Below are 19015 nucleotides of genomic sequence, written 5' to 3'. Positions count from 1 at the left end.
CAAAGAAAATGACCGTACACTTTAGATGTTTGTACTTGTTTACATTGATATTTTTAGTGGAGAATGCCAATTTGATGTTTCTTTGGGGAGGATTATTTGTGATAACGACTAAGAGCACATCACTTCTCTCAACACAATTGAAAATTAGAAATAGTTGTACAATTTAGGGCTGGGGAAAAATATCGAAAAAATGATATATCGCTCGTATCGTATTGAAAAATATCGAAAAAATATCGGATTTTCGATATATCGTAATTTTCGATACGAAACGATACCGTATCGTAAGTTTTCGATACGATAACGATATGAATTTCCTTATATCGCGGTATATTGTTTTATATCGAATATACGATATATATCGATATTTTCGATATATCGTTTGATATCGAATATACGATATATATCGATATTTTCGATATATCGTTTGATATCGAATATATCGTATATATCGAAACATATTTGAAATTATAATTTTCGATATACAGGTATTCGATACGATATCGATATTTCGATATATCGTACTGAAATTCGATATATCGATATATCGAATTTCGGTACGATATATCGAAATATCGATACGATAACGATATTGATATTATCCATGTCGAAAGTTCGATATATCGAAACTTTCGATACGATAACGATATGAAATTCTTTCGTATCGATATTTTCGATACGATATCTCGTATCGACCCACCCCTAGTACAATTTAACACCTACCGGTATTTCGGTTCAAATTATCATGGGTACAATTTAAAGTAGAGATAATTGTTGAGCGAGCTTATCCAAATCTGCGATGGAACTACCACCAATTTGAACTGCTTCCAGGGCTTGTTTCCTCAAATCCTTGGCTCTACCCCTTTGAGTCGCGCACCCTATCATTGACTCGCTAAGTTTACGGGACAATTCAGCTGGGTGGGGCACTGTATCCGAACCCTCACAGATTAGGACTGCAGTGTCCATGTACTCCACCAAGAGCTTAGCATTCACAAACTGGTCCGCTTCCATGGGCCAAGCCAGTATCATCACCCCAGCTGCGACCGCTTCCAGCGTTGAGTTCCAACCACAGTGACCCAGGAACCCACCCACAGCTCGGTGGCTCAGTATTGCCGTCTGCGGGGCCCATCCCTTTACAACCAAGCCACGGTCTGAAACACGAGCCTCAAACCCATCTGGTACCGACCCATAACCGTCTGCCACTTGCTGGGCGGTCAGATCTTTCACAACCCAAATGAACCGGATTCCACTCCTTTCGAGCCCAGCAGCCAAGGCTTCTGCTTGAGCCGCCTTGAGCAGCTTTTGGCTCCCAAAACATACATACAAGACAGACCCATCGCCACACCCATCAAGCCAAGCTACCACGCCATCATCCGAACCCGGTTTGACATCGCCCAGCCTTAATTTACTCCACCCATCCAGCAGATTCAACGGCCCAACACTATAAACCCGTTGATGGGCCGTTTTTGAAGACAAGAACTGTCCTTCCAAGCCCCAAATCGAGTTGTAAACGGAAGCCCAGCTGACAGCATTTGCCGCCATTGAAGTCTTGATGAAGTCAGCGGCAGTCTTGTCGCGACATTCCAAATCCTTACACCGCCGGAACAGCGACGGCAGCTGAACCCACGGGAAGCTCGGCGATCGAGGTAGATCGTCCAATTTTAAATCAGATTCAGGTTCGAGAGAATCGTAATTCGCCCAGATGTGATCGAACACCGCGACGGTAAATGCTCCGGACGAGTAGAAAACGATCCTAGGGATTCGGAGGTGATCGGCAAGGGCGTGCGTCCAGCCGAGGAAGAAATCAGAGAGGAGGGCGGAGGGGGGATTAGGGTGAGAGGCGCACCATTGGATAATAGGATCTCGGAGTTTGCAGAGGGCGGCGATGATTGGGATGTTTCCATGGTTGCCGATGTGTTGGACGTGTTCGACGCCGGGAGGGAGGGAGGGGTGGGGCGGCAAAGGGAGGATTAGGGTTTGGATGGAAGGGGAGGAGGAGAGGAGAGGGGTTAGGATTGGGAGATTTTTGGGGGTGATTATGATAGTGATGGCTAAACCTCTGAGAGAGAGTTGGTGAGTGAGATCGAGGAGGGGAAGCATGTGTCCTTGCGCAGGGAATGGGAAGACCAAGATATGCACTCCTCCATTGCTGCTACTGGACATGCTTTGCATCTTAGAGAAAGAGTGTGTGTGTGTGTGTGTTATAGTGAATCTGGGCGATATTATTTAACCAAAAAGAATTTGGCGAATCTTCCTTGGAAGTAACGGTATACACACTTATTCTTTTCCATCTATCGCTATCGGCTATCGCATTCATTTTCTTTTTCCTTTTTTCTTTTTTTTTCTCTATCCTTTTAGTACCTTATTTAAGATGACAAGTATGATTCAGTTGAATTCAACTAATGATACTTAATTTAAAATTAAGTTTTATGTGTATTTTCGTTTCGTATTTAATTCAACATGCTTTGTGTATTTTATTATTTAAAATTAAAATTTGTGTTGTAGAAATTTGAATTAGTATATAAATCTTTCAATTTTGTTATTCTTTATTTTTGTGATTACATACAATAATTTTAGAAATAATATATTAATGTAATTATATTTTTTTTAAATCAAATATTTACACAAATGTTAAGATAAATATGTATACATACGTTGAAAAATAGAATTACAATAAAGATGTCCATTTGGAAATAATTTTAAATAATTTTGTTGTGCCAGTGAGGAGGGTTTGAAATGGACGTCTCAAATTTCAAAATCAAATCAAGAATTTCTATTGTTCCCTACACTTCTACTTCATAGAATCATTTTCATTATTCGTATATACTCGTATTTTTCTATCGAATTTTATACTCATTATTGAGTATACCTATTTGGAATTTAATGTCACTTTTATTAGACAAAATATAGGTACACTTGATGAGGAGAAAAATTAGATTCTCTTTGTCCACTATTTAGAGAACCACAGGGGTGCTGGGTTATCTGCGATTTATAGAATTATTTATTTTATTTCATTTTTAGTATACGTACCTTATATTCCACCAACTTTACACTCACTATTTAATAAGTATAAAAGTAATATTTTAAATGGGTTCCACATTCCACTCACTTTCTCTCTCTAGTTTTCCTCACAAAGTTAAACGATTTGTTAAAATCCGTACAAAATGACTCTTTAAATGGTGGACATACCGTATGATTCAGGGTGTTGGTTAGAGTGAGAACAAAGCGGTGGCTGCTGACTCATAGAATAAGTCAATTTTCCCCCGTGACAACACCTTTTCGAGAATAAAACCACCTTTTAAGGTTTCGATTTATTGCGAAAATAGGAGCTTCATAGGTGATTGATGATGAAGCAGAATCCGGTGGACGGTGGTGATAGTGATACTGATTCCTCATAGTTTGAGAAGCAAGTGATGAGAAAGAATGATCCCAGGTGACTCAGTAGCCAGGCTCCAGTAACTAACATCTTACTATCTTGCAACAACTGCACAAACTGGTTGAGTTTTTCTAGTACAGAAAAAGCTTCAAAATGAAAGAAACAAAACTCTGTTTTGAAAATTTGATGGAATTATTTACTCAAAAAAGAGTGTTACAATGGATGGAAAGTAATGTACATACCTACCTCTCTTCTCATACAAATAAATACCAAGTATGATAGTAATACACTTGAAGAAACACAGCTGAAGAATACTACTCCTGCAAAGTGTTTGATAAAAACACCTGCTGCAGATATATATAATAAATCTAGCTTGTTTCCAATTTAACATATTACCACGCAGAGGTGATGCCTGAATACTTGAATCAATCCTCTACTCAGGTCAATACCATGGTGCCAAAACCAAATATCACACATTTTCTCACCCATCATCAAAAGGGACGAGCGAGCGCTGCCATCACCTCCAGAAGCTCCTTCTGTGAGACTATTCGCGCGAAGGCGTCGAGTTTCTCTTAAAGATAGCATAGGCGTCGCTGTAAATCGCCACAAGACTAGCAAACACCGCCAAAGCAACCATGAACACACCCAAAGCCTTCTGCTTCCACGTCGTAATGCCATGAACGTCCCTGAAAACCAACACCACAGTACCAAAAAAAGGTCAGCATACAGAACAATAGAAAACTGATTTCAGCAGATGCGAGAGACGCTACCTTAAAACGACAGCAGCGGGAAAGATAAAGCCGATGCACACAGCAGTGGTTGCACCAGTGAACTGAAAGGCGTCCCAAATGCTGGGAATGAAGTTGGCCCCCAAAAAGATGACGGACATGAGGGCGATCGTGAGAGAGGTGAAGCGCATGTTGTCGGCCGTGAGAGGGATGGAGGAGGAGGAGGAGGAGATAAGGCCGTCTAAGTTGAGGCGGAGAGGGTAGAAAATGACCGGGAAAACTAGCATGAGATGGAGAGCATAGCTGAGACGAACACCATCATTGAGCTGGGAGCTGAAAGGGATGCCGAGATCCGTGTCAAAGTTGGAGAGCACGTCGTCCAGCGTGGCGTCACCAAACAAGAGGAAGCCAAAGAAGCTGGTCATCATGTAAATGACTGAGCAGAGCACCAAAGATGTTCGGACCACTGGTTTTATCAATGAAGGATCATCTAGCTCGTTTTCAATGCTGTGTACTGCACCACCCTAATACTTGATTAATTCATACACCAATCTAACTAAATTCATCAATTCTTGGAAGAATTGTACCGTTGAAATGGCAGACGTAGGCAGTGACGAGGACAGGGACGACGGTGAAGAGACTCCAGATGGAATTGAAGTCGGAGATATCAGGGAGGAGGCGCGGCCACACCAGGCCTCCTTGCATCCATTTCGCCACCACGATGCCTGCGGTTATTACTAGGAACAACACTGCTAGGAAAACAGCCACCGCTGAGGTGTGCCGCAGAGAATCTGCAACAAATTTCCAAGTAAGGACTTGAATTCCATAGATGAGGCCAGTTTTGCACAATGCAGACAATTTCATACTAATGCGAGTTCGAATGTTTATCGATGAACCTCATATAATCAATTCAACACAAAATTCAACAATTGAGAAATTACAACTCACCAATGCGCTTGAGAAACGCTAATGGAGTGAAAACCCCAAGCGTGGTCACAACAAGCACGAAGAGCCGGCCGGTCCACCACTGCTGGCCGAACCAGCTCTCCATCAGACCGGGGTGATGAATTCCGCTCGGCGACGAACCGGATATAACATCCCCTTCACCATTCAGTTTTTATCAACACCTAATCGAAATTTTTCAACAAAGAAAAAATCTAAAATCAAAAATCAAAACAACATACCGATTATAATCATGTAGACGACTAGAACACCAATGTTACAGATGACGACGCAGACCTGCAGCGATTTCCGGCCGGCGGCGCCGAACGCGTCCCCCATGACGCCGCCGTAGGAGGCGACGGCGCCGGCTTTGCTGAAGCGGAGAAGCATGGATATGGAGATCTCCGTGAGGACCGCGACAAACGCGATAGCTAAGATCCCGAGGGCGAGGCCGAGGACCTTCATGGTGGCCGGCAAAGCCATGATTCCGGCGCCGATTATGGTGGTGGACAAGTTGAAAACTGCTCCGGTGAAGGAGGCACCGTTTGCTTCTTGGTGGGAGAAGCTGCTGCTCTCCGCCTTGTTGTTAATCAATAGATGCGTTTTCTCATCGGCGATGGTGACGGAGACAGATTCTGTCTTGGATTTCTTCGATTGGGTTTTGGGTTTCTTCTGGGTTTTGGTCGTCATCGACTTTGGGGGTGCAATGGAAGAATCTTCGAATTGGGATTGGCTGAATGACTCTTTGAGTGAGAGAGAAAACAGATTCAGTTATCAACACTCTTTTTTTGGAAGTGAGAGAAGAGAGTAGTATACTTATCCATACTTTTAATTTGCTATTGTTGTCTTGTTAATAGGAGGACTTATTATTATCTACTTTTGGATATTTCTAGAAATTTATTTACTCAAGGGACCCTTAAATTTGGTATTGTCTAGAAAGACAAGCTGAAAATGGACATGAAAAACATGCTTATATTGGACATTATTTTTCAGATTATTTTCGGGAATTGAAATAATTACATTAAATCAAACGGAAAATTAAATTTAGTTGGAATTTTTGGATTGAAATATTGTACCATGAATTGATACCATCAAATAGAGAGATTTAGTCGGCATTGTCACTTATGCTTACCAAGAAAGTAAACTTTAGGTGAATGGACGACAAAATCATTAGTACGTTATATTATCATGGCAAATTGGTAAATTGGCGAATGGAACTCGTTTTTTTTTCTTCTCAATAATGTTGGTGTATTTCATTTTTTTAATGTTAAATTGATTTAATATAAGGTTGTTAGATTGCAGGACAGACAGCTCAGCTTTACTTGATTTTAGAGTGTTATAATAATTGCAATTCAATTCCTTAAGCCATCCGCGTTCATGTCTCAATACCGTCTCAATCTCGTCTCATCCCTTCATTATTCATGGGTCCTACGGCACTTTTTACCCCATCTCTTAACTAAGAGACATGACCTGCAACCCTTCATCTCTTAACCATCTAATCCCTTAACTATTCATTCAATTTCATTTTTTATTTTTATTTCCAACAAATTCAATTAATATTTCTTTGAAATATTAAATTAATACTAATAATTCATAAAATCATTAAAAACCATGAAAATTACAACATCCGAAAATACGAAAGATACATCATTCGAAGCATTTGCTCAAATGGATCCATGAATGGATTAACTTTGGGAGAAGAATAATGTTTTGAGATGAAGAATGTAGAGTGTTTGAGTGAGAATAGAGAGTTTTTTTATGGTGGATAATTTGTGGGAATTATTTGATATTTATAGAAGTGACTGGGGGCTTAAAAAACAGAAAAAAAATATTGGAAAAACGGCTATAAACAGCTAGTATTTTTTGGGGAATTTTTTTTGATTTTTTTGGAATTTAAAAAAAAAACATTTTTCAACAGATATAAACGACGTCCACTCGCAGGCCGGTGAGTGGGCGTCACGAATGCACGGGAGCTCGCCAGCCTCATCTCTGCGGAGGGACATGGGACGCGATGGGAAGAGACGGAGCATCTGCATCGCCGTCTGGATGCTGTCTCGTCTCGCCGAGACGAGACCGAGCCCGCATCGAGACAGCGATGCAGAGGCTCTTAGAGCATGAATAACCCAGTCCCCAGTTCCGGCCCCAAGTCCCCTCCACGTCATCATTCCTCTACAGTTGCGTCCCAGGCCCCAACTGCTCTAACCCTGCAGGCCACAACCCGGGCCGCAACTAATAAATGACACTATTCACAACTCCAACTTATTTTACTCGTAAAATAGAATACGTTGAGCAATTATAACAAGAGAAATTCATTTTTAATACAAAAATAATAAATTATAAACTAAAAATTATAAAAAAATTAGAAAATTTAAAAAAGTGCAAAAAAAATTAATTTTTTTAAAAAATTTTTAAAAATTAAAAGTGCAAAAATCTCGCCCCTTTCCATCTCCATCTTCTTCCTCTTTCTCCTTCTTCTTCCTCTCCCCCTCCCTCTTCTTCCTCTTCTAAAAATTCAAAAATCCGTGAACAGTAGCGGCCCAGCCTCTTCCTCTCCCCCTCCATCGCCGGCCAGGCCGGACACCGGGAGAATCACCGGGCCGCAAATGCGGCCCCGGGACCGGCCTGGGCCGTGACACCGCCTCCTCCAACGTTTGGGACGGGCCGGGACTCGCGATTTGCGGCCCGGCCCAGTGCGTTATTAATGTTCTTAGATCTGTTTTAGATTGGCCTTGCGTGGCCCTTATTTAATTTTGAAAAACAATCTAAAACAGTGAATCTTGTTAAGTTGCTTAATTAATCACAGTTAAAATTTAATTATAATAGGCTCACCAAAATGTGCCCCCGAAATTATTTACTGCTATATAATTTTCCCATTCTAAGAAACTTTTGTGCATTTAGCAGTAAACAAGAATACGATATGCAATTTAATTAGTTCTTCAAAATTGAGGTAACATCTGTTCATAGCTGTATGAGGTGAAAATGTCAGCAAATACTCATACGACAATCCGATCCCACCGTATAGGATCTCTCACTATTTCATACTCATATAGTCATATATACACGTCATAATTCAATGCATATGGATAAATATGTTGGTAATTGAAACTAGATATAAAATAATAACTACCTTATATCGGTGTTCATAAAGATCAGAAATCACTATATAATTTTAATGGTTCACTCATCCTATCACTAATTGATTTTAGGATGGAACCCATGGATTTCAATCATGGTATTAGAGCGGGTCGCCGACTTTGGGTTAAATTTAACTGACCCAGCAGTATATCTGGGCTGAAACCGAAAATATGACTGACTCAGCAGTATATTTGGGCTTAAAATTTGTGCCAGTGGTCCAACCGATTTGAAAAAAATTGGGCAAATTGTCCAATCGATCAGAAAATAGTCCAACCCCTCCAAGTTCACCTTGAAGGGTTTGAGGGAGGGTGTTGGCAATTGAAACTAGATATAAAATTATAACTACCCCACATCAGTGTTCATATAGACCTAAACCCTAAATATAGACCTGAAACCACTATGTAATTCTAATGGGCTTGTCTCCCTTCTTTATATGAAGAGTGAACTACATAAATGGTACTTGATCTTTCACTTTCGCACATAAATGATACATGATCTTTATTTTATATTGTTTTTGGTACTTATAAATCACATTTTTGGTACCTGATGCAATTTTCACCCCAAAATGCCCTCTAAACAAATATATTTTTCCATTTGTGTCATTGAGATTATTTTGGGCATACACAAAACTAAGTACCAAAAATGATATTATAAATTAATAATTAATTTATTTTTTAATATCATTCAAATATACTTAATTATAATTATAGTTATAATTATATTTAATTATTATAATAATATTATTTTTATAATACTAAAAACTAGTTGTAATTAATAAATAATTATATTATAATTATTTAAATTATGAATCACACAATATTATATAATAATAATAATTTTATATTAAATTAATAACTAATTAATATAGTCCTAATAAAAATTTAAAATTGTGATTTATTCATAATGATATTAAGTGTTTAATATTTTTAGTTAGGTGTTTCAATCCAAAAATGAGTATAAAATAATTTATTAAAAAATATTTAATTGATTCAATTATTTTAAATAATTAATTTAATTAGGTGTTTTGTTCTTGATTTATATTATGAATGCAATTAGATGTATGTATAAAACACTAAAAAGAAGAGACAAGGAAAAAGAGGAAACATAAACTAAGGAGTAAAAAGAAAGAGGAAAGGAAGATAAAATACTAAAAAGATAGAAGAAAATGAAGAAAAAAAAAAAGAAGATACTAAAGAAGAAAAAAAGAAATAAGGAAGAAGAAAAAAATCACATATTTGGTACTTACTATTTAATTGAAATTTCCAAAAATATCATCCATAACAAAAAAAACACATATTTGATACCTAGGGTTATTTTTGTCACGGGTGCCAAAAATGATATAAAATAAAGATCATGTACCATTTGCATGCGAAAGTGAAAGATCAAATACCATTTATGTAGTTCACTCTTATATGAAATAATATTATCAACTACTCCTACTCCCTAAGATTTAATACGTATAAGAAATAATATTATCAACTACTCCCACTCCTACTCCTACTCCTACTCCCTAAGATATAATACGTTCCACATAAGTATATGGTAATAATAGGGTATTCTATGGAGCACAACTGCACAAGCATACCAACAACAATATATCGAGGAGTACATGTATTTTCACAAAGAGTAAATTGTAGTTGTGTATGGTATTTGACCTGTTGATAGAGTGGTGATGTATGGCTGTATGAGGTCAAATATCCCATATTTGAATACATGGACATATATCATTAAGAGTATCCATAATGGGGCGGACTATAGTCGGCCACATCATCATTTTATAGTCCGTTTCCTCCACCTGCAATGGGTGGACTATAGTACGCCCTATCATTTTTAACACATTTTATATTTTATTTTAATTTTTTTATTTTCAAAAAAAAAATAGCAAAATATAATACTCTCTTCGTCCCCTAAAAATAGAAATTATTTTCTTTTTAACAGCAAATTAACCTTATAATTGAACCAAATTAACCTTAGTAAATCTCTATTGGGAGGATAAAAAATTTGAGGGCAATAGGTATTTAAGTTAGTTATCATGAATTCATGATTGTATTTTCAGTTTACCTAAAAACATATTAGTATAAATTCATATATTGGTTAACAAGCTAGTTAATTCTGCCAAGTAATTAGGCTTTTCCGAATGGACTTTGAATCGATTGCAAACAAACCATATGCTAGTTAGTGGGCTTGGGCCTCAAAATTAAGCCCATTATATTAAGGATAGAATTTAGAACCCTACTCCGGCTTTCATCTCTATAAGACAGGCAGCAGCTCTCAGTTATCACAATAACCTAGCCGTAAATCTCAGCTCTCTTCCTAATTTCATTTTTAATCCGTTTTTCTTCAATTTTGTGTTTTAATTTATGGATTTGTAGTATTAAGGTTTTGTTTTTTGATAAGCCCGATCTGCCCTTTGCAGATGTAAGATCAAAATCTGCGAAGAAACTTCGAGAAGGTACTTGGGTGCTATAACAATCAGATTTGGTAGAACAATCTGTTGGAATTTTGTTTTTAGACTTTTCAGATTCTGTTTTGTTTTACCAAAACAAAATCTTCTTATTTTCTTAAACTTTTGTGCAATGGTGGGCTTAGCAAAATGATGAAGTTATCAATCCGAATTTTCTATGTGGATTACTCATGATAATTATGGTCTTCAAAGTTCTCTGATTGCTTTGCCCACCATTATTATTTTATTTAAATACGGAAGCTTATAATTTTGGAGATTTTATAGGATTTGCCTAGCATATCTATCTATTTTACATTTCCTTACTTTTCAATACCTTTTCTGTCTAAATGACATTTTTAATTAGTTTTTCGATATTTTCTATCGCAATAAACATTAGATGATTTTTTCTATATGTTTTGAAATTAACGTTGCAAAGCTTAAATTACTGGGAGGTCTACTGCTAAAAATGATAAAAGTGAAAAGTGTTAGGGATGGGCGAAAAAGAAAATAAGTGATAAATTTTCGGGGACGGATGGAGTCCATGTTTTCTTCTAAATTTCTAATTTAGACCAAATAATGAATGCTAAATTTTGTGATGATCTAATGCTGGCTAGAGATGGATTTTCTTGGAACGGATGTCTTCTTAAATCAAGCCAGTTGGTTTCTGCAAATATTGAGTTTAAAAATCCAATCCCAGACGAATTATAGAATGATTCAATGACCCCGACTAATCATTACTATTGTGAGCTAAATGGCCGTAATATGTGATGCTAAATGGCCAAATATAATTAAATCATTACTATTGTTGAGCTTAGAAAGAGTAATGTTAATTGCTAAATGACCGACTAATCACTCAAAAAAAAATTTTAAATGATGGTGTATCATGAATGAATTGATATATTATTGGCAAAACGCATTCATAGGTCATTGTACTTTGATTGTGTATTTTAATAGGTCCTTATACAATATTTCCGTTTTACCAAGTCCCTGTACTTTTATATTTGATATATTCTGATCCTTATTTAACGGAAAACCAAACTACTCAACCTTCAACTAACCTACGCTTATATCAATCTTCTTCAATGAATTTCAGCCAATATAATCAAACAAAAAAAATTTTCTTCTCTCTGCATATTGAAGACAAGCAGGAACAATGCTCCAAAAAATATACACACAAAATAATGAGGAGACTTGCTAGAAGCTCAATATTTCTTTCATTTTGTTGTGCCATTTTTTGTTTCTGAAAAAAAAGGAAGATGAGGAAGGAGCCTTGTAATTGCAGAATTGTGACGAAAAGTAGATTGCAGATTGCAACCAAAATGCAACCAATTAGAATGCACTCAATGTGTTCGATGAAACTTCTAAATGAGATTTGGGATACTGTTCCTGCTTCAAAACCACTGTTCATACTTCCAAATGAGATTGGGGGCGTCATTCCAGATTCAACTACTAAAAGTTCAATATATGAAAGCATTCAATAGGTTTGATCCCTTAAACTTTTCTCTTAATGTAGTTATTAATAAGTATTCCAATATGTTTGATTCAACTACTAGATGTTTAGTTCATTGACAAGTTCATTGATTCCAATAGGTTTGATTCAACTACTAGAATGTTTAATTCCTTGACAAGTATTAGAAATGATATAAGAAATCTGTAGGCTAAACCTTCTTTTCTTCTCCACACTTGCATCTTGAACAATTTAATTGACAAGATATACTGCAATAATTCAATAATCTCATCAATCAACCTATAAACAATGATCCCAGTTGATTTTCCTCTCATAAGAAACTAATTGGATATACACTTGTTACATCCAAAATCTTACTCTAAAAATAGATGATGATCATGCAATTAATTCCCAGGAAGTGAAAATTCCACATATAATCTGCTATCATCAGAACACTTTAAACTATATGAAAATTCATTTATACTTTAGTAGGAATAGAAAAAAAAAGAGATTCATATAATTCTTTAAGAATAAATCAAACTTACGAAGTGCAAAAGCAATAAATTGCGTGTAACAATGCGAACAATTGTCTTATCTATTATTCATAAACTTAATTCAAGATCCACATCATTTCCTCTCCTTTGCTTGAGTTGTGAATGTAGTTATTTTGCGTTGTGCCTCAACTTGCAGTTGTCTGGTTCTTGCTGCCTGGGACATCTTTATTTGTATCTTCAGATGGTCGTGAAAACATTGTTTCTTGATGTGTCTTCACATATTTATTCGACCTTATTCCTGGCTGATCAAAGCAAACCAACAATGTAATTATTCTGAAATATTGAGCATGAGGTAACTTAAATTATATATAAAAGAGTAATATAATGCTTACATTAAGAATTGCTTGACCAGTATTCTCATTGATATATAGTCCATAACCAGTTGGATGATTTGTCGAACCTTTCGTCATCCTTGATTTTGTGGTTCTGCTTCTTTTACCTAGTTGGATTGAGCCATTATGCCTTTTTAATGATTGTTCATCCCTCATTTCATTTCTGCTTTGAGAGAGTGACTTATTTGTTGCATATTGCTCTAGACTTCTAACATTATCTTCTTCGGGCTACATTAAAATTAACAAGAAAAGCATTGTTAAGAAACCACAATTTTATGAGAGCACTTTATTGTAAAAGGGGCTGAGTAATAGTACCATATTCATCTTTTGAGGACATCTTCTTATATTATGTCCAGGTTGCTTACATATTTTGCAAGTCATGATTCTTCCTTTTCTGGATAGTTTGCCTGCCTTCTGAATCTCATTTTTATCTTTCTTTCTTCTAACTTTAGGCCTCCCTGGTAACTTCCTGTGAGCCGGTGGTGCAATTTCTTCTTTACCAGTTTCGGCCCACAAGATCTTTCCTCTCACGGGTTGTATCATGAACTGATTGGCCTTCAAATATGTAGATTCTATATACCAATGAGCAACGAAATTTTCTGGCTCCAACCCTTCACTGTGCAGGACACAAACTGCATGTTGGCATGGGATACCGGTAAGTTCCCACTCTCTACATGTACAACTTGACGACTTCAAATTAACGATATGTCTGTTATCTTGGTCATATACATTAGAAACCTCATATCCTTCATCCCCATTCCAAACCATTTGCCACTTAAATGAGAGCTCTTTGTTTCTTTCTAATTTTTGCATAGGTCTTGGTCCAACAACACATATCCAAGTTGTACAAAACTTCCTTTTAGCATATAATCTTCTCATTACCTGAACTCTTATATCTTCCAACATAGAAATAATTGGCTTACACCTTGCATCTAGTATCCAACCATTGAATGTTTCAGCCATATTATTATCCACATAATCACACTTTGGAGTTGTCCTAAAGTATGCTTTTGAAAAGGATTCAACATTGTATTGCATAAAATCTTCCAAAATCCCATTTCCCAATAGATTCATTTCTCTTAACTGTGACTTTAAATCATTTTCAAAAGTACTCCTAGCACACTTCCAAAATGCTATCTTTCTCTCTTCACCTTTCCATTTTTTTGCCCAAGCTGCGTAGACGTGTCTAGCACACATTCTATGTTCAACTTCTGGCAAGTGCTCATTAATTGCACTATCCAAGCCCTACAGTAGAAAAATATAGAATGAAAATTAATATACAACATGTAAAAAAAGTCCAATATGATAACACTGATTTATTTTATACCAATATATTACACTTACTTTTTGCATGTCAGATATGATGGTTAGTTCTGCTCCATCTCCAATAGTCAAATCATACTTCAATAAATTCAAGAACCAACCCCAATTCTCTTTATTTTCAACAGACGCGACTTCCCAAGCAATTGGAAACATTTGATTGTTTCCATCTCGTCCAACAGCACATAAAAGTTGTCCTTTACATACACCCTTCAAAAAACAGCCATCTAAACATATTATATTCCTACATCCTTCTGTCCAACCTTTCTTGCATGCAACAAAACATACATAAAAACATCTAAAATGGTTGATATCTCCACCTTCAACTTTTGAAGCCTTGACCACACAAGTTGTACCAGGATTTCTAGAATTTATTTCTTGAACATAATCATGCAATCTCTTATATTCCTCGGTATAAGATCCTAATAAATCAGCAACCACATTTTTTCTGATATTCCGAGCTTGAGTCAAGCTAATTTTAAGCTTCAACTCAGTTTTGCATAGATTCTTTAAGTCTCTATACTTAATAAAAGGTGTAGTCAATAATCTATCCTTCAAGAGTTTGGACAAAGACTTGCTAGTAGCCATGGGATTGGTGTTTTTCCTGTAACCCTTATGGTTAGGCACATAAGTTTTCACTACAAAGTCATTATTGTGACTGTTTTTAGATGCCAAAAATTTCCAAGGGCATTTTTCCATGCATTCAGCCCTAACTCTGACTTGATCGTTTTTAATATAATGAATTTGTAAACCCTTCATTATAGCATACTTTGCAAGTGCATCTCGACACTCTTGAACATTTTGGAATATCATGCCACAACAAAAATACTGGTATGGTTGCCATTGGATCAAAGCGTACCATTTCACTTGGTTTTCTAAGTGCATGGTCTCCAGACTCTTCATCTGACTCACTATAATAGCTACAACAATCATCACTGTCATAATAAAAACTCCCGTCAGAATCGTTACCCTCTTCTAATTCATCATCCTCCTCTTCTTGAGCATCATCTTCTTGGGAATCACATATAATGTCATCTACATATGCATCCAACTCATCATCAGACCGAGTATTATCGTCACCATTAAATGTGTTCTTCTCCTTGAAAGATCTTATATTTTTCCTTGACATTTGTACTTCTTCATCATCATCATCAGTCAAGAATGCTATATCCTTGTTGAGATTATCAAAAGTTTGTTGTAGAAGTTCATCTTCCGAGCCATTATCATCTGACAAATCAACACCTTGATTGACTCCTCTATCAATTACTTCTGTTTGCTTAGAAAGAGTGACTTCTTTAGCTAGATTCTTATGTTTGACATAAAATTCTAACTTTGTCTTCTTGTATAACTCACTGACAATGCTCAAAATGGCCTGATCATCTTTTACTAGTACAAAATTTCCTTGTTTGTGATAATATAACCCATCAATTAACTCCAATTCATATTGCAGGTCTTCTTTAACATAAGATATAATCTCTGGATATGAGATCTTATCAATGTCCAAGGCATCACACACTTGAGTAACTTTTCCACCAACATAGCGACGTCTACTATCATCAACAAATCTACCCCAATGATGTATTGACAATATAAATGTTTTTTCAGACATTCTGCAGAAGCACAACAATGGTAAACCGTAATATTTATGACTATAAATGTGGATATTTGCTGGTTTCAAATTTTAAACTTATGTACTCAAAACGTCTGGAATTAATGTATCTAATTTTGCTGTATATAACACCTTCTAAGATAACAAGTATGAATAGTGTTTATGCAAAATAAATCTTAAGCCTAAAGCAGTTGTCAAATTATAGATAAACCTGGTCAAATTAAACTATGGTATAATCTTTATGAAGTGCATACTCCACAAATCAATATTGGAACTATAATTTTATACTACCAAACATTCACAACACGCACACAGAAGAATATTTGTGTTTCTTTAATTTACATATTCTCGACCAAATTTCATTGTATGTTAGTGCTGAAGAATAAAAAATCAAAAATCAAGAACTTCTCAGTTGACATACCTGGAAATCTCTGCGCCCACAATGATATTAGCAATTTCAAAGCTTATTGAATATTGGGAACAAGGACTTTCATAGGAGAAATATTTATGACGGCTATTAAGAAAATTTATTTAAAGGAGGTTCACGTAGGGTAGAGTGTAGCATGTTTAATTAGCGGATTTCATTAATTAAGATATGACATGGAGTTTATTTTAATAATAATTTATGAAGTGGAATAAATAAGATATGATGTGGATTATATTTTAATAATAATTGATGAAGTGGAATATATTTAACGGTTAAGTTAACGGATTGAATGTAAACCGTTAAAAATGATCTATTGATATAAAATCTAGAAGTACAAGGACCAATTAAAACGGAAATATTGTATAAGGACCTATTGAAATAAACAATCAAAGTACAAGGACCTATGGATGTGTTTTGCCTATATTATTTCATTGTGTAATTTTTTCATCCAAGAGTTAAATGAACCGGAAATCATGGCAATTAAAATCTGGATTTTGCATTTCTGCAATTATTATGAATTACGAATACTTGTTTAGTTATGAAGAACCAAATTTCGTCGAAAAATATTTATGTCAGAGCATCAAACTATTTAAAATCCTCCAATTTCTGCTATTATAAGTTTCTAACTTGGACAAGCATTTGTGCTAAACAGTTTGCAACGTAGAATTAAGTATTTATGCCTTCACTGGTTGGCGTTACTGTAACTCTAGGATAGCACAATACTATAATCAATGGAAACGAAAGGCTATATGGAAAACATGAGAACAAGCCACACGGTACAAACTACAAACAAGCTCCCAAAAGATTCGAGATTGACAAGTTTATGCCCTGGTTTTATTGATGATTAATTTATTCTTTAATTTAATTTTGTCATTTTATTGTTAGGTTCAAAAATGTCTCTTAATACGTATATAATGAGAAATGTTGAGTATGAATGTATATTGTATAGTGTGGTATTCTCTTCTTTTCAAAAGTAGTTATGATTTGAAAAAGGGAAAAAATAGAAATTGGAGGAAAGTGAAGGTGGGTAGAAGATTTGTGGCTGTAATTAAGCATGTTATTTCCCATGTCACCTAAATGCTTGTATTTGATTTGCATGCACAGTACTATAGCAATCTCCATTAATTATATATACCGATTATAAAATATAAATTCTTCTCTCTTAGCACTCAATAAAATTAACCTGTGATATTGATGCGTAGGGTAATTAACTCTTGACGCGTATTTTACTATAGAAAATTGTGTCAAATCATAATTGGTATAGAGATTAAGGCAGATCCATTATACTAATAATTAACTCAAGTTAAGCTTGTGGCTCATTATTTTTTCCGCATGGAATATTAGTATCATGTTTAAGTGGCGTTTAGGTGGAGGATATAAAATCAACGTTGAGGAATGAGCAAGTGTTTTAAGTCTATTATTTTTTTAGTTTAAGTTAAGTACTAGTAGTATTTTATTATCCAGTGACAGTGGATTAAGAGAACATATTTAGAGCATCCACATCGGCGAGCAGGAACGCGTCCGTCTTTTTGCCCGTTTTTCTGTATTTTTTTATTTTATTTGCCTGTATTTTTTAGAGCATCCACATATTTAGAGAATGGCCGTTTTTTCCCGTTTTTCTGTATTTTTTTTATTCCCCCCCAAATCATCTTTAAATACACACATTCATCATCCATTTTCACATCAAATCATCTCTCATTCATATTTTTCATACAACTTATCTACACCTTTATCTCTCACTCAAAACCTCAAATGGATTTCACCCATCTCATTGCAGAAGCGGAGCGCGAAGAACAAGAATACTACGAATAACATCGTGTCGCTTATGAAGCATATGTCGTAGCGAATACCCCGGCCATCCTCCTCAACCAACTAGATCAACTCGCCGCTACATTCATCGTGACCGGGAGGGAGCCCACGAAAGGCTTGTTGCCGACTATTTTTCCGACCAGCCGCAGTTTCCGGAAGATTACTTTAGGCGCCGTTTTCGCATGTCAAAGCGCTTGTTTATGCGTATAGTCAACACATTGTCCGCCCGTGTTGAATACTTCCAAACAGGTCCAGATGCAGCCGGTCGGCAAAGTCTCTCGGCGTTGCAGAAGTGTATGTGTGCCATCCGACAACTCGCTACTGGGCAAACGGCCGACCTCTTACGACGAGGATGAAGCCGGAAGCTCAAGCGCGAGGTCTCCCCCACACCGAGGTGTGCATACGACGGTGGGTGAGAGGATCGAAACAAGACACACAATGCGCGATACCCGAACCCACGTTGAGCTACAAGAAGACCTAATCAAACACATTTAGGCGAAATTCGGCCACGAGTAATGGATTTTTTTATTTTAGGAGTTGAATTATGTATTTTTTATTGATTAGGAGTTTAATTACGTAATTTTTATTTTTTAGGATTTTAATTATGTATTTTTTAATTTTTAATGTATTTTGTAATATTATTCCGGGTATTTTTAATGTATTTTAATTTTGTGGAAATGTTTTTATTTAAACTGAATAATGGAATGGTGGGACCCTTGTGCTCGTCCTTGCGGAAGAGCACGGATGTGGGTGTTGTGCTCTTGCCTAAGAGCAGGCAGAAAAAGTGGATCCGGGCCTACATACATGCTCGTTGGCAAGAGTACGGACGTAGATGCTCTTAAGAAAGACTGAAATGGGGTTTAGATTTGATTTTATTTGATTCTTGTGGGGAAAAA

At 36.2% G+C, this 19015-nt stretch overlaps 3 protein-coding genes and 1 non-coding gene across 4 annotated transcripts; 1 reads left to right on the top strand and 3 right to left on the bottom strand.

Annotated features, from left to right (window-relative positions):
- Positions 1 to 623: 623 nt before the first annotated feature.
- On the bottom strand, positions 624 to 2191 carry LOC121767338 (UDP-glycosyltransferase 89A2-like). The gene has a single exon (XM_042163584.1). It carries the CDS (start codon positions 2167 to 2169, stop codon positions 754 to 756), a length of 1416 nt encoding a protein of 471 aa, XP_042019518.1. The 5' UTR covers positions 2170 to 2191; the 3' UTR covers positions 624 to 753.
- Positions 2192 to 3546: 1355 nt separating this feature from the next.
- Positions 3547 to 5859, bottom strand: LOC121769560 (amino acid transporter AVT6A-like). The gene is made up of 5 exons (XM_042166410.1): positions 5286 to 5859; positions 5050 to 5202; positions 4689 to 4892; positions 4144 to 4615; positions 3547 to 4059 (listed from the first exon to the last, which is right to left on the bottom strand). Exons 1-5 carry the CDS (start codon positions 5731 to 5733, stop codon positions 3918 to 3920), a joined length of 1419 nt encoding a protein of 472 aa, XP_042022344.1. The 5' UTR covers positions 5734 to 5859; the 3' UTR covers positions 3547 to 3917.
- A 4906-nt stretch (positions 5860 to 10765) lies between these two features.
- LOC121769647 lies at positions 10766 to 10847 on the top strand. The gene has a single exon (XR_006043666.1). It is a non-coding gene; the product is annotated as a small nucleolar RNA R160 (small nucleolar RNA).
- Positions 10848 to 13227: 2380 nt separating this feature from the next.
- Positions 13228 to 15653, bottom strand: LOC121766685. The gene is made up of 2 exons (XM_042162952.1): positions 14299 to 15653; positions 13228 to 14199 (listed from the first exon to the last, which is right to left on the bottom strand). Exons 1-2 carry the CDS (start codon positions 15214 to 15216, stop codon positions 13228 to 13230), a joined length of 1890 nt encoding a protein of 629 aa, XP_042018886.1. The 5' UTR covers positions 15217 to 15653.
- Between the last annotated feature and the right edge of the window lie 3362 nt (positions 15654 to 19015).

Source organism: Salvia splendens, chromosome 15 (genome assembly GCF_004379255.2).
Source record: "Salvia splendens isolate huo1 chromosome 15, SspV2, whole genome shotgun sequence".
Lineage (NCBI taxonomy): Eukaryota > Viridiplantae > Streptophyta > Magnoliopsida > Lamiales > Lamiaceae > Salvia > Salvia splendens.
Note: the sequence above shows the minus strand (reverse complement) of the source record. Positions and strands in the feature narration are given on the sequence as shown.

What these genes read in the sequence shown, in the direction of transcription:
- LOC121767338 (XM_042163584.1), bottom strand. Translation starts at nt 2,169, where the DNA reads ATGCAAAGCATGTCCAGTAGCAGCAATGGAGGAGTGCATATCTTGGTC.
- LOC121769560 (XM_042166410.1), bottom strand. Translation starts at nt 5,733, where the DNA reads ATGACGACCAAAACCCAGAAGAAACCCAAAACCCAATCGAAGAAATCC. An exon ending in AGCGTTTCTCAAGCGCATTG is followed by an intron (nt 4,893 to 5,049) that starts GTGAGTTGTAAT and finishes AATTTGTTGCAG; the next exon opens with ATTCTCTGCGGCACACCTCA. An exon ending in CTACGTCTGCCATTTCAACG is followed by an intron (nt 4,616 to 4,688) that starts GTACAATTCTTC and finishes AGGGTGGTGCAG; the next exon opens with TACACAGCATTGAAAACGAG.
- LOC121766685 (XM_042162952.1), bottom strand. Translation starts at nt 15,216, where the DNA reads ATGACAGTGATGATTGTTGTAGCTATTATAGTGAGTCAGATGAAGAGT. An exon ending in TCATATCTGACATGCAAAAA is followed by an intron (nt 14,200 to 14,298) that starts GTAAGTGTAATA and finishes TTTCTACTGTAG; the next exon opens with GGCTTGGATAGTGCAATTAA.